Here is a 13,505-nt window from a genome sequence, read left to right as displayed (position 1 = left end):
CAGTTTTATTTCAACTGTAGCTACAAACACACATTCCTTACATGAATGTTGGTGATACACTAAATCAAAAATATTTTTGCACTTTTTAAGAGCATTTTCTTTTCTAGTCTCAATCTGACGTGCTAGAAAATCTGATCAATTTTAACAAGCACATATAAAATAGCTTCTTTTCTTGAGAGAGAAAAATATTTGGGGTATAAAGGCATTTACAAACAGTGGTCTTCCCAAAGTCTCTTTTGATTTTATGAAAGATTTTAGTGGATACTACTGCATTAAAACAAACAAGTAATGTATGACATCCTTAACACTCACACATGAACCCTCCAGCCACTTTAACTGATTCAAATCTCTTGTACTTTTTAAATTATCCTTATATAAAAGAACCCAAGATATTTTGCAGGTTGAAAAATTGCTGAATTTAACCAATAAATGTAACCCAAAAGAGGGAAAAATATTTTTCTACAGTTTTCTAACACAAGCTTAAAAGTAAGAGAATGTGGAAGAAACCAAAAAAGTGAGAATATTTACTGTTACCAGTGTGATGTTGCAATTTTTCCATAAAATTATTTGTAAAACTAATTCAAGGCACTTGCTGTGAAACAGAACACACGTCAAATACACAAATTCCTTTTCTCCATAATTTTTTGATAAAAGATTTTATAAAAAAAAAGAAAAAACAAAGAATAGATTTAAGAACATATTTTGAGAAGTCTTCATATCATCACAGTTATAACAGTAATTATTTTCATGAGGAATCATGTTTCAGATCTCACCAAATGTTCCTTGTTAATACAGGCACACAGGAATTTCTTTGGCACATCTCTACTGGTTTCTGAAAGAGGGGGTGAGTGAAAAGGCTGCCAAAAGGCCTTCATGGTGGTTCAGTGCCTTGCTCAAGGCACAACAGCTGGTGACAGAGAAAGTAACCGATTCTGATTTAAGGCTTCCCGATACTGGCCGCCCATACTGAGAGAGCAATCAATATCAGTTAGTTTGATTAATTACTACAACACATGTACAGACAGATCCAAGAGTAGAAGTCAAGAATCACGGCAGGTTTGTTCACTGACCAAATCTAAAGACTTAAAGCCAAGTCTCGGACTATTCTGAAACACTATTTTTCTGTGTATTTTCCCAACAGGTTGATATTAACATCAGGGTCCACATTAGTAGGGTTGCAGAAAAAGGCTAGAAAAAGGGACAGTTGTTTTCCATTCAGGATAAACAACAGATATTGGGCAATGTAGAGCTCTTTGATAATTCTGGACCAACTTAAAGGGATACTCCATCCCAAAATGAAAATTTTGTCATTAATCACTTACCCCCATGTCGTTCCAAAACCAAAAAATCTCTGTTCATCTTCGGAACACAATTTAAGATATTTTGGATAAAAACCTGGAGGCCTGTGACTGTCCCATAGACTGCCAAGTAAATAACAGTGTCAAGGTCCGTAAAAGGTATGAAATTCATCATCAGAATACTCCATCTGCCATCAGAGGTGCAATCTGGGTTATATGAAGCGACGGTAACAGTTTTTGTTAGCAAAGAAAACAAAAATAATGACTTTATTCAATAATTCCTTTGTCAGCAGTCTCCTCTGTGTCTCTCCATATCTCTGTATGCCGTGTACGCGCTTCTGTTTCATCAGTGCCACAAGGATGCGCTGTTTTATTTCAAATCAAAGCTAAATATATGTAGAAACAGCGCATCCTTGTGGCGCGGATGATACAGAAGAGCATACGGTGATATGGAGAGACACAAGGGAGACCTTTGACAGAGGAATTATTGAATAAAGTCATTATTTTTGTTCTCTTCGCTTACAAAAAGTGTTCCTGTCGCTTCATATAACCCAGATTGCACATCTGATGGCAGATGGAGTATTCTGACAACGACTTTCATACCTTTTATGGACCTTGACACTGTTATTTACTTGGCAGTCTATGGGACAGTCTCAAGCCTCCAGGTTTTCATCTAAAATATCTTAAATTGTGTTCCGAAGACGAACTGAGCTTTTACGGGTTTGGAACGACATGGGGGTAAGTGACTAATGACAAAATTTTATTTTTGGGGTGGAGTATCCCTTTAAAGGTATTGTTCACCCAAAAACGAGAATTCTGTCATTGTCTTATCACCATCATACAAAAGCCTGTTTCTGCTACAGAATGAAAAATAAAAATAGGTAATTGTTACTTTTTTCTTGCAATTTTTTTGCAATTCAAACATTTTTATAGAAAGATATATACTCGCATCTCTGACAAAAAAGTCAGAAATTGCAACTTTTTATATTACAATGGATTTTTTTTTTCTTATATCTTGCAATTCTGTATATAAAAAAAGACCAAATTGTAAGACAAAAAAAATTGCAATTTCATTTTTTTTAATCCCGTGATGGAAACAAGCTTTCATACCCTCATGTCATTTCTAAAGCTGTATGACTTCTTGATTCCTGCAGAACATGAAAGAAAGTCATGAAAATCTTTTTTTTTTTTGGCCATACAATTAAAGTCAGTGAAGTCTACTGTTGTTTTGGACCCCTCTGACTTGGACTCATTGTATGAAAAAAAACAGTTCTTCAAAATTTCTTCTTTTCTGCTCCTTTCGTGAGTAAACGAGGACAGATTTTCATATTTGTGTGAACTACCCCTTTTTAGGCTCATAACTATATGCAATATTAAGAGTTTACAATGTGTGTATCATTGCAAATGTGATATATATGTAGTTACTTCCAAAGCAATTACCAACTATTTGATTCTTACCATTCCATCATGTTCAAAGTGATATTAAGGCACAATAAACTGTCACAAGTTGATGTGATTTGTTGCTAATAATGAATAAACAGCACATTTCCCCCATTAGAAGAGCAGTCTTCCAGTGGGTACCATAACAAATAATTCACAGCAAAAATCAGGAAGGTGTATTCTTTCTTAGTCCTTCCAGCAACTTCTGTAAAATTCTGTTCAACAGATACAATCAGGTAAAAGGCTGAATGAGATAATTTCCAAAGAAAATACATCAACAATAAATAAATAAAACAATCACATAAAAGGTAATAAACAAGAGAGAAACAGCAGAAAAATAGAAAATGAATGAAAATTTAGAAGGAGGTTTTCTGCTAACTGGCTCTGTGGTGATGGAGCAGGAAGTTGACATCTAAGTTGAGGCACAATGTAGCTCTGCTCCGTTCCTGCATCTGCTCCAATGTTTTTCATAAGGTACACATAGTCATGTCACAGTCTCGTGACTTGTACTTCGCTCTCAACCGTTACACTGCTGCTGGTAACGGCGGTTAAGTTCCCGCAGCTCCTTCTCACGAACACGTCGCGCCTTGCTGGACTTCGTGGAGCGGCTGGAGCGAGTGGACTGTGCTGATTTGGTGCTGTGGCAGCGTGATGACGCTCTCTTCAGGAGGTTCTGGGAAATGGACCGCTGCAGGTTCTTCATGGAGGAGGAAGCAGCCATGCTGACAATCCAAGGATGTTTAAGTGCCTGGCCCGCAGTCAGACGCTCAGTGTGATCCACTGTGAGGACACGGTCAATGAAGTCCTTAGCAAGATTGGAAACACTTGGCCATGGCTGTCATAAAACAGAAAAGAACAGAAAATAGCTTCAAATTATTCAGACATTGCCAAAAGATTCTGAAACTTTTATAGAGAATTTTATACAGTGACCAAAAGTTCAAACGTTGTAGCACTTCTGTATACTATACATGACAACATATAACAACCCAGATAATAATTATATATATATATATATGTTCAAACGTTGTTATATTATATATATATTATATATATATGGTATACTTTTATATATATATATATATTATCATTCAAATGTTTGGGGTTGGTATTTTTTAAATGTTTTAAATAAAACAATAAAAGAAAGCTCACCAGGGTGACCTTTTAAGCTCTTTTAAGCTTAAGCTTTGAACTGCTCTTTTTTGAACTTTCTATTTCGTGAAATAAACCAGAAAAAAAAAATCAGGATTCACGGTTCATATCATTATAAATGTCTTTACTGTCACTTTTGATAAATTTAATGTGTTCTTGCTGAATAAAAGCATTGTACTGACCCCAAACCTTTGAACAATAACATAACATAATACTGTACAATACAATACAATAAATATAGTTGATTTCTGTATTTTATAATAGATGGATGCATATTTTTGGATACCCATTTATGCCCTGATTGAACCTTTGCTAACGTTATGATGTGTAACCAGCTTTTTATTTATGTTGTCTGGAAATACTCAGATGTCAATAAGAAAGAAACAAAATATAAAGAATTTTTTATTGTAGTAGTAGATATTGTTGGGGATAATTATTGTTGTTTGGTGGAGGAGGAAGGAAGAATACTTGGTGTGTTTTATCTGTTGTGGGAGTGGTTGGTTGATCAAAAAAAGTTTTTTTTGTAACTAGTTACTTTAAGTTAATTTTTCACTCTTCCGGCACATCTTTAGACTGGCCGTGCATGTCCTGGTATGTTATGACAACTGGTCAAACACTAGCAGCTCTATAAGCAAGAGAGAAAACAAAACATCGCTCGGTTTTTGTTGGTTAGCATGACTCCTCCAGGGCTTTTCCCTGTAAAGCCCACATTCGTCTTGTCTGTGACTCACAGCAGCAGAGAGGCCCTGACGCACACACTCTGCCAGGAACTCTGCGGCCTTACATCACACGCTCATGCAGGGGGTTACTGCGGGATAAGACATGATGGCAGGACTGCACTGGATATTGTCCAGCTAATACAAACACACACTCCCCAAGATACAAGCACACGCAATCACACAAAAACATGCATACAAATACACACAAAACACGATACATAGAGGCATGCAAATAAATACATTCAGAAACCCAAGGTCAAAGACAAAACGGTTGGCAAAGGTTTAAAGTGTTTGAAAAGCACTTTGTGATGAATAGAAACAGAGCACACTAACAGACAGACAGAAAGAGGAGGGACTTTCATAGCCTGTTGTTTTTTGCCTTTGAGATGGTGCTTTGTGGGGAATATTTCTATTTAGGAATGCAGTTCTGAATGGATTGGGTAAAAGTCTTAATGACCTCAAGTCGCTGTATAGCAGCAGTAAACAGATATATTTAATGGGGCACTGTTGTTCTTCTTCTAGAGAGGATTTGTTTGGGCAAAAGTTTGTGTAGCGCAGAATGAATCAGTGTTTTATTCTGTATTTAATTTATTTAATTTTACCTGAAAGAAAGACCGCAAATTTTACATTTCCAAATACTTGCTAATGGATAATGTTGTCTAAAGCATATACAGTAGATGGCCTTAAAGCTAACAGGTATGAACTACATGCCAAAAAGCTTTTGCTCACCAGACACAGACACTTAATATATGTCATGCAGTGCCAAGATCATGACTTTTTGCTATAAGTTTGATTGCATAATTGCTGTTAATAGTGTTAATCGTCTGTTTGTTTATGTCTTTTATTGATTTTTCTGAACATTTCTGCCATATGCACATGAACTGACAGTCACCACTGATAAGCTACTACTAAATATTGTAGAAACTTAATTTTCTGTAAAGTTGCTTTGCAATGATTTGTATCGTAAAAAGCGCTATACAAATAAACTTGAATTGAATTGAACTTTAAATGTTTAAATGATCATGGGAGGACACATTTAACTATTGGACTGTACAGCTGTGATATATAAACGTATATATACATATATATCATTAACCAAAATAATAGAACTGTCAATAATGAATGTGTGGTTAAATTAAGGAATATTAAATTAAAATCTCAGGGGGTACCTCAAGCAAAGACTTTAGGTCTAAGGGGTTTGGCTAATAAAAACGTTAAGTAATCCCTGTTCTGTGGAATAAGCAAAAAGAGAGTCTAGTAAAGATATAATAATAAAAAATAATAAATCAGTCAACCTGTTCAAAGAAAAAAATGAATTAATTCATGAAATGACATAAATTTGATTATTATTTTATATTTAAAAAATAAAATAAAAAAAATAAAAACAACAAAATCTATTTCAATTTTTGTTACTGAAGTTCTTTTATGTAAAAACAAATTGGGAAAAATATTGAGAATGTCTGCAGTCAATAAAATATGCAAAATATGTTTCCTAGTAAACATTCCACCTCCGGCTGCCACTCAACAGAGAAACAGGTAGTGCCGCCCTGAAATCAAACCATTTGTTGAGTCAATGTTGCTATGTCAGGCCGCTCAAACAAACAATGCGATGCTGAAAGTGCCACAGACCACAGCGTTTACACTTTTTGGGGAAATCAACCTACAAATGCCTTACGTATACTTGTCTCTGCACAAATATAAGCAAGCTGGCATAGCAGAAAATATTTTACACACGTCAGCTTTAAACTTGGGAAGGAGAAAGAAGTTTAACATCAAATAATAACACACTTTAATGCACTTTTTAATGCATGCAGAGGGCATTTAAAGGCGAATACTGCACATTAACATCAGCATAACATACAAATACCGATGGGTTTAATAAAACTAAGTAACATCAAGCATATGCTTTATAGCACTTCTAAATCTAATCGAAAACATCTGCATTTCCAATATCCCAGCAACCCTTGTTTTGTACATACATGATCCACATTGCTCATATAAATCTCATATATAGTTCACACATGCAGCTCTTACATACATAACTAGTGCAAGAACAGACATTATAAGGGTAACACTTTAAATTAAGGTCCCATTAGTTAAAGGGATACTCCACCACAAAATGAAAATTTTGTCATTAATCACTTACCTCCATGTCGTTCCAAACCCGTAAAAGCTCAGTTCATCTTCGGAACACAATTTAAGATATTTTTGAAGAAAACCGGGAGGCCTGTGACTGCCCCATAGACTGCCAAGTAAATAACAGTGTCAAGGTCCATAAAAGGTATGAAAATCGTCGTCAGAATACTCCATCTGCCATCAGACGTACAATCTGGGTTATATGAAGCGACGGGAACACTTTTTGTGCACGAAGAAAACAAAAATGATGACTTTATTCAACAATTCCTTTGTCAACGCTCTGGTCTGTGTCTCTCCATATCACTATGCTATGTATGCTCTTCTGTATCATCCACACCACAAGGATGCGCTGTTTTCTTTCAATTCAAAGCTAAATACATGTAGAAACAGTGCATCCTCATGGAGCGGATGATAAAGGCGGGCATAGGCAACATACCTTTTATGGACCTTGACACTGTTATTTACTTGGCAGTCTATGGGGCAATCACAGGTCTCCCGGTTTTCATCCAAAATATCTTAAATTGCATTCCGAAGATGAATGGAGCTTTTACAGGTTTGGAACGACATGGGGGTAAGTGATTAATGACAAAATTTTCATTTTGGGGTGGAGTATCCCTTTAATGCATTACCTAACATTAACAAACAATTCAGTTTTTAATGTTAGTTAACTGTTCAATTGTTAGTTCATGTTAACTCAGGTCCACTAAATAATATTAACAAATACAACTATTGATTTTTTAAATGAATTATTAAATATTAAAATTAACATATACAATATATTAATTTATTTCATTGTTAGTTCATGTTAACAAATGTAGTTAACTAATGTTAACAAACAGAACCTTATAGTAAAGCAGCAGTTCTCAATTCCAGTCCTGGCGACCCACCGCTCTGCACAGAATATTTGTATAATTGTGCAAAGTGTTACCCTTATTAGTTTTTACATATATCATGAAGATTTTATATCTGTGAATTATCCCTTGGGTTTTGAAATGTTAGGTTTGGCTAATACATAATCTGTAACTTTACTTCTATAAAAATCTGTTTTTAAAGCTTTATCTAAATATGAGACGTGAAGGCTTTTAGTTGTGTTGTGTGAGACACAAGCACAATAAAGTTGAAATAATACATGTGTTACCATTTAATGAGACTGATGTCAAATCTGTAAGTCCATTATTACCTATTTGAAGCTTGCCACTTTTGACTTTAGATTACAAACATTAAAGATTCTGCATGCATATTTTCATGCAGCATGTAGAATGTGTACAACAGATGCATATCATCAAAATGGTACTAAAACCTACTTTGCTCACACAGGGTATAATAATTTCTCCCCCCCAAAAATTATAGATTTTTAGATTATTTTCCCTTCTTGTTACACATGTTGTGTTCCTGGTCCCCTACAAAAAATTCACTTCTCAATATCCTATACCAGCGGTTCTCAATTCTAGTCTTCACGTATCACTGCTCTGCATATTTTGCATGTCTCTCTTGTTTTAACACACCTGATTTAGATCATCAGCTCGTTAGAAGAGAGCTCCATGAATGAACTGTGTTCTGATTGACATGGTCCCTACACAGTAGGTGCATTTACATGGAGCATTTGTAATCGGTTTAAAAGTCCAATCCAAATGAAAATGCTCCATATAAACACCTCAATCGGAATTAAAATCCTGCCATGTAAATGCGTTAAACTGATTACTTTGCATCTACGTCATCACATCAAGAGGTCATGGTCGTCAGAATGGGAATGTGATGTCGGCAGCGCAGTACATTCTGTGATTTGTAGACACCGACACTTAATAGAGACTGAATAATAGTGGACGTAGAAGTTAACATTTCAATTATACAGTTAAAAACACACTAGAATGGAGAACGCTTGTTGTGTTATGAACTGTCATATCTGCTCTCATGACCGGAGCGGAAAGCAGATCTGAAATGAAGCACAATTTACTGCTTTTCAGCTTAGAAACAACACGAGGATAGTAAATACCTCAATGAAAATAAACAACTTGACCAAAATTTGCCTTTGTCATTTGTATTCATTATTTATTACAGATTCATAATACAAAACACGTTTGGAAATGTTATGTGTGAAAGCTCGGTGCGAGCGCTCTCTGTGTTCATAAAGCAACGCTCCTTCATTGTTCAGCGACACTTTGTGAGAAATTGTGTATTTGTTCTATTTAAGTACAGTAAAACTTTTTAGTATCAGAATACAATTAATTTCAGAGCTGCATTACAGAGGGTCATAGGCTACGGTTATTTCCCTTAATGCTTTTACATTAAGAAATTAGGGCGATATTATGATATAATTATCAACTGGCTGAGAGCTATATTGGTTCTGTGTGTGGTATGATAGAAGACGGCCGTAATGATTTCTGAGTGTGTTCTGGCCACATGACTGAGCGCTCGAATGAACACTAGGGGTTCAAATATTAGTCAGTTTATTCTAAGCAAGTGCAAGCAGTTATTAAAAATATTAAAATACGGGCATTTATTCCTCTGGTGATTTTTATTGGATGTCATTGTAGGCTACTTAGCATGTCCCAAAATTGAAAGCACCGGCATATGTAAACACCATTTCGGATTAGATAACGTCTCATGTAAACAGTCCACCGAATCTTTCAATCAGAATGATTTTAATCGGAATGACAGAAAAAGTGTACATGTAAACGTGGCTACTGATAACTGCTCTACTCCCTGCACACGGGAAATCCATTCTTCGGAATATTCATTCACAGATTTGCACTACACCACTGCCTGCAGCGTCTTCACACACAGAAGAAACTTACTAGAGAAGCGTCAAGTGTGAAATAATATACCTCTGTAAATAAATAAAATTTAAATTCACATCTCACACACTTTTAATGCCCTTTGAATGGAACATACACACTCCCTTCGAACTGGAATCATGGTCGAATACCCTATTAAATCCACTTCGCAGGGCATTTACATTCGAAAAGAACAAACGTCTGAAGTGATAAGAGATACGTACAAAATGTGTGGAGCAGTGGTACGCAAGGACTGGAAGTGAGTTTTTTTTTTTTTTTTTTCACAGGTTTTTGGAAGTCACTGATCATAGGCGTCACGGATCTGAGTGCTTCAGTTTTTGAGTGAACACTGCCAAAATTATCCACTAAAAAAAAAATGTTTTTTTTTTTGTTCACTCAAAAATAAGCTCAGATCAATAAGGCCTACAACCAATCAGTTCCTAAACTTGTGCTGATTCACAGAAAGCATATAAAGTTGATATAAAGAGAGATTTACAAGCAATTTTTAAAAGGCTGGTCATTTTTGACCAGGAACACCAAATTGGGTAAACGATTTTGAGCACAGCACAGAGTTAAAGTGGTCACACTGTTCTTACCTCCCCGGAGAAGCTGTATTTCCCTTTGAGGATCTGTCGGTACAGACGCATGCGATTGTCATCCTCAAAAGGCATGGTGCCACTGAGCAGTATGTAGGAGATGACTCCCAGTGCCCACATGTCTACTGCATTAGTGTACGGCTTTCGAACGAGTATCTCAGGAGCGATGTATTCAGGTGTTCCACAGGTAGTCTTCATCAGGCATTCGTCTCCTTTCTTCCGTGTGCTGGCCAAGCCAAAGTCTGTGATCATGATCTTGGAATCAGCACCAGGATGGTAGTAAAGCAAGTTTTCAGGCTTTAGGTCCCTGTGCGTGATGCCCAACGTATGGAGGTACTTGACCCCATCGAGAACCATCTGCAGCACTCGCGTGGCATCCCTTTCTGTGAAAGACCCACGGGCGATGATGCGATCGAACAGTTCTCCGCCGGTGGCCAACTCCATCACCATGTAGACCCGCTCAGCCGTCTCAAACACCTCCATCAGTTGAATGATGTTGGTGTGGCGCACCCGTCGCAGCACGCAAAGTTCAGATTCACATACTTCTCTGCCTTCACGGTAGCGAGTCTCGATCATCTTGATGGCGTATGGCTGCCGTGTGCTTCTGTGTTCCACTCGTACTACACGACTGAAACTACCCCGGCCTATCAAAGCTTTGATATCATACTTAGCGGTCACTCGAGGGTCAAATTTGGCCCTGTATTTAGCTACTTTTTTCCGGTGTGGGTCAGCAGGCTCCGTCTGGCTGTTAGCTGGAGGAGGGGACTGGCTCACCTTCGCAGCAGCCTGGCTTTGACCCTGAGGAGATGGCGAGCCTGTTTTCGCCCCGCCGCCATCACTTTTAATGAAGTTTTTATAGACATCAGTCTGATGTGGCTCTACTTTTTTGACTAAGTCAAGTTGGACATCAGCGGGTGGCTCTGGGAGGACTTTGCTCGTCCTGCACCCCATCACATCAAAATCCTTCCTTCCTGGTGCCAGCAGCACATCCTCATCTCCCAGGCAACATCCAATCGGTGCACGGTGCAGTGCCACACCGGCAAACGCCACAAAGGGACACGTCCAGTCCCACAGTCAGTTACCTCTCCAAACCACAACCCAGAATAGCGTGAAATCCAGTCGATGTGAAATTTACAAGAGAGTAAATCTGAAAAAAAAAGTATACATTTCTTAATACTTAAATTCTGTAAGAAATCTACTTAGAGTAGACTGTGCATATAACGCATATTAAAGGGATAGTTCACCAAAACTGAAAATTCTGTCATCATTGACATTTACTAACCCTCAAATTGTTCTAGTATGAGTTTCTTTCTTTTCCTGAACACAAAAGAAGATGTTTTGAAGAATGCGGGTAACCAAATAGTTTCTGGTCCCTATTTTACTTACATAGTACCCCCCCCCACCCCCACCCCCACAGTATGGAAGTCAATGGGGACCAGTAACTCTTTGGTTACCCACAGTCCTCAAAATATCTTTATGTTTAGCAGAAGAAAGAAAATCATACAGGTTTGTAACAATTGAGGGTGAGTAAATAATGACAGAACGTATATTTTGAGCGAACTATCCCTTTAATATATATAATAATGTATGTTTTTGCATGAAGTGTGCACAGTTCCATTTTAGCTCATGTTTAATATCAAGTGTGATTATGATATATATTGAATATCAGATGCTGATATCGGAGAATAAAAAGTTTCTGTTGATAACAATATCATTTTTGTAAATTATATACTGTAAATGATATAATAAAACACAAATTAGTGCTGGTAATAAATAGGAATAGTGTATAGAAAAATAAATGTAACTATATAATTGAATAATTGTTATTAAATAGGTTAGCTTGAATAGAGAGTGGATATCACTCCTGGCAATAGATAAACAGAAAGATAAGACAATATTATAACAATAATTATGTCTGTGTATAATAAAAACAAATAGTGCTGTTGATAGGTGCAAAGCAACAGTGAATAAACATAAATTAAATATACTTTAATAACTGCTATTATTTATTATATGTGCGGACGGACGGATGGATGGATTGATAAATAGATGTCCAACTAAAATGTGGACACAATGTACAGATATAAAGGATATTAATAATATTTTTCGGTAACCGTATATGTAATCGTTATATTGCGTTTAACCCCGTTAGATATCGCTGAAAGGGTGATACTGGAGCTGTTATAATATGTGATTTACGGCGCTGTGTAATAACTGTATCTGGGACAAGAGAGTCTGGTAATATAAATGTATAACTATAACAGCACAAATCATATTAGTAGTATCATATCATATCAGTTGAGCACTTTATATTGTTAAACAGTTAAACTATAGACCGATCCTACAACTGAACTTTACCACAAAAAAAATTCCACTGGCCCCCCACAAAGACTCAAACTGAGACACTTGTTCACTTATTCATCGCTCGAAACAAACTTCAAACCCTCTTCTTCAACTCCGTTATCCGCTGCAGGCCTCAATGTAGCGAGTCATGTTACAAAGTCGTTAATAAATCGTTAAAATGCTTGAAAGTGAACGATATAGCGGACATACCCCCCAACAGGACAAAAAAAAAAACCGTCCAGCACAAATCAATTGTTTTCTCGAGGCCTGGATCAAAAAACCCGAACTTAATCGCCGAGGTTTCCGTAATTTTGTAGATTTAACGACAACGGTATCCATTTAGAACCAAAACCGTTCATTTTTAAAGTCCAAACAGAGTTAAAAGTTACCTTAAGAGGGGTTTTCTTACAGGCGGTGGTGGGAGTAATAAAGCGAGATTCCCAGCGCCAGCCTCTTCACTCCAGTTTCAGCTCTTCTCTCCATTTTACCATGTTTCTAAAACTTTAATCCGGATAGAAATATAGCATCATCTTAGTATTTGCTAACATGAACATGTTGGGTCGAAAACTAATGGTTGTTAACGTGTTTGTATCACTTCAGGGACGAAGCGATATGAGAAGAAAAGTATGAACTGAGACCGCCTGCTTGGAAACGGTGTTTTCGGAGTGGGACCACCTTTTTTCCTGACTCAGTAACTTAGACCTTTCTTTCTTTCTCTCTCTTCCCCCTTGTTTATGTTCGCATGGTGTTTTCCGGTTTTTTTTTTTTGGGAAAGGAAAGACCTCCGCTTTCTTTGACCCCTGCAACAAATATTGCGAACTCAGAAAATCATAAATATGGCCGAGAAACAAACTACGGATCATGTCAAGCTGTACGTCTTTAGGATAAACGTCAGTGTGAGTTATGTGTCTCCAGCCTGTATTGTACAAATAACTACTGATTTGTAAAAACTGTCAGATATGAAAAGGCCTTGCTGTTCTGATTGTTAATAAGCATTTCACATTTACAATGCTATAAAATGAAGGTATAACTGACGTTTTTCTGAAAAAT

At 36.8% G+C, this 13,505-nt stretch overlaps 1 protein-coding gene across 1 annotated transcript; it reads right to left on the bottom strand.

The window, feature by feature from the left end:
- Positions 1-1,999: 1,999 nt before the first annotated feature.
- On the bottom strand, positions 2,000-13,178 carry LOC109065775 (serine/threonine-protein kinase H1 homolog). Its single transcript, XM_042775243.1, has 3 exons — positions 12,845-13,178; positions 10,113-11,259; positions 2,000-3,573 (listed from the first exon to the last, which is right to left on the bottom strand). The coding sequence occupies exons 2-3, from the start codon at positions 11,061-11,063 to the stop codon at positions 3,256-3,258; spliced, it is 1,269 nt and encodes a 422-aa protein (XP_042631177.1). The 5' UTR covers positions 11,064-11,259; positions 12,845-13,178; the 3' UTR covers positions 2,000-3,255.
- Positions 13,179-13,505: the final 327 nt, after the last annotated feature.

This window comes from Cyprinus carpio, chromosome A18, assembly GCF_018340385.1.
Source record: "Cyprinus carpio isolate SPL01 chromosome A18, ASM1834038v1, whole genome shotgun sequence".
Lineage (NCBI taxonomy): Eukaryota > Metazoa > Chordata > Actinopteri > Cypriniformes > Cyprinidae > Cyprinus > Cyprinus carpio.
Note: the sequence above shows the minus strand (reverse complement) of the source record. Positions and strands in the feature narration are given on the sequence as shown.

Bases quoted from the DNA above. Each gene is read 5' to 3' on its own strand.
- LOC109065775 (XM_042775243.1), bottom strand. From the start codon at position 11,063: ATGGGGTGCAGGACGAGCAAAGTCCTCCCAGAGCCACCCGCTGATGTC. The intron at 3,574-10,112 runs GTAAGAACAGTG...GTTTTATGACAG, and splicing joins AATACAGCTTCTCCGGGGAG to CCATGGCCAAGTGTTTCCAA.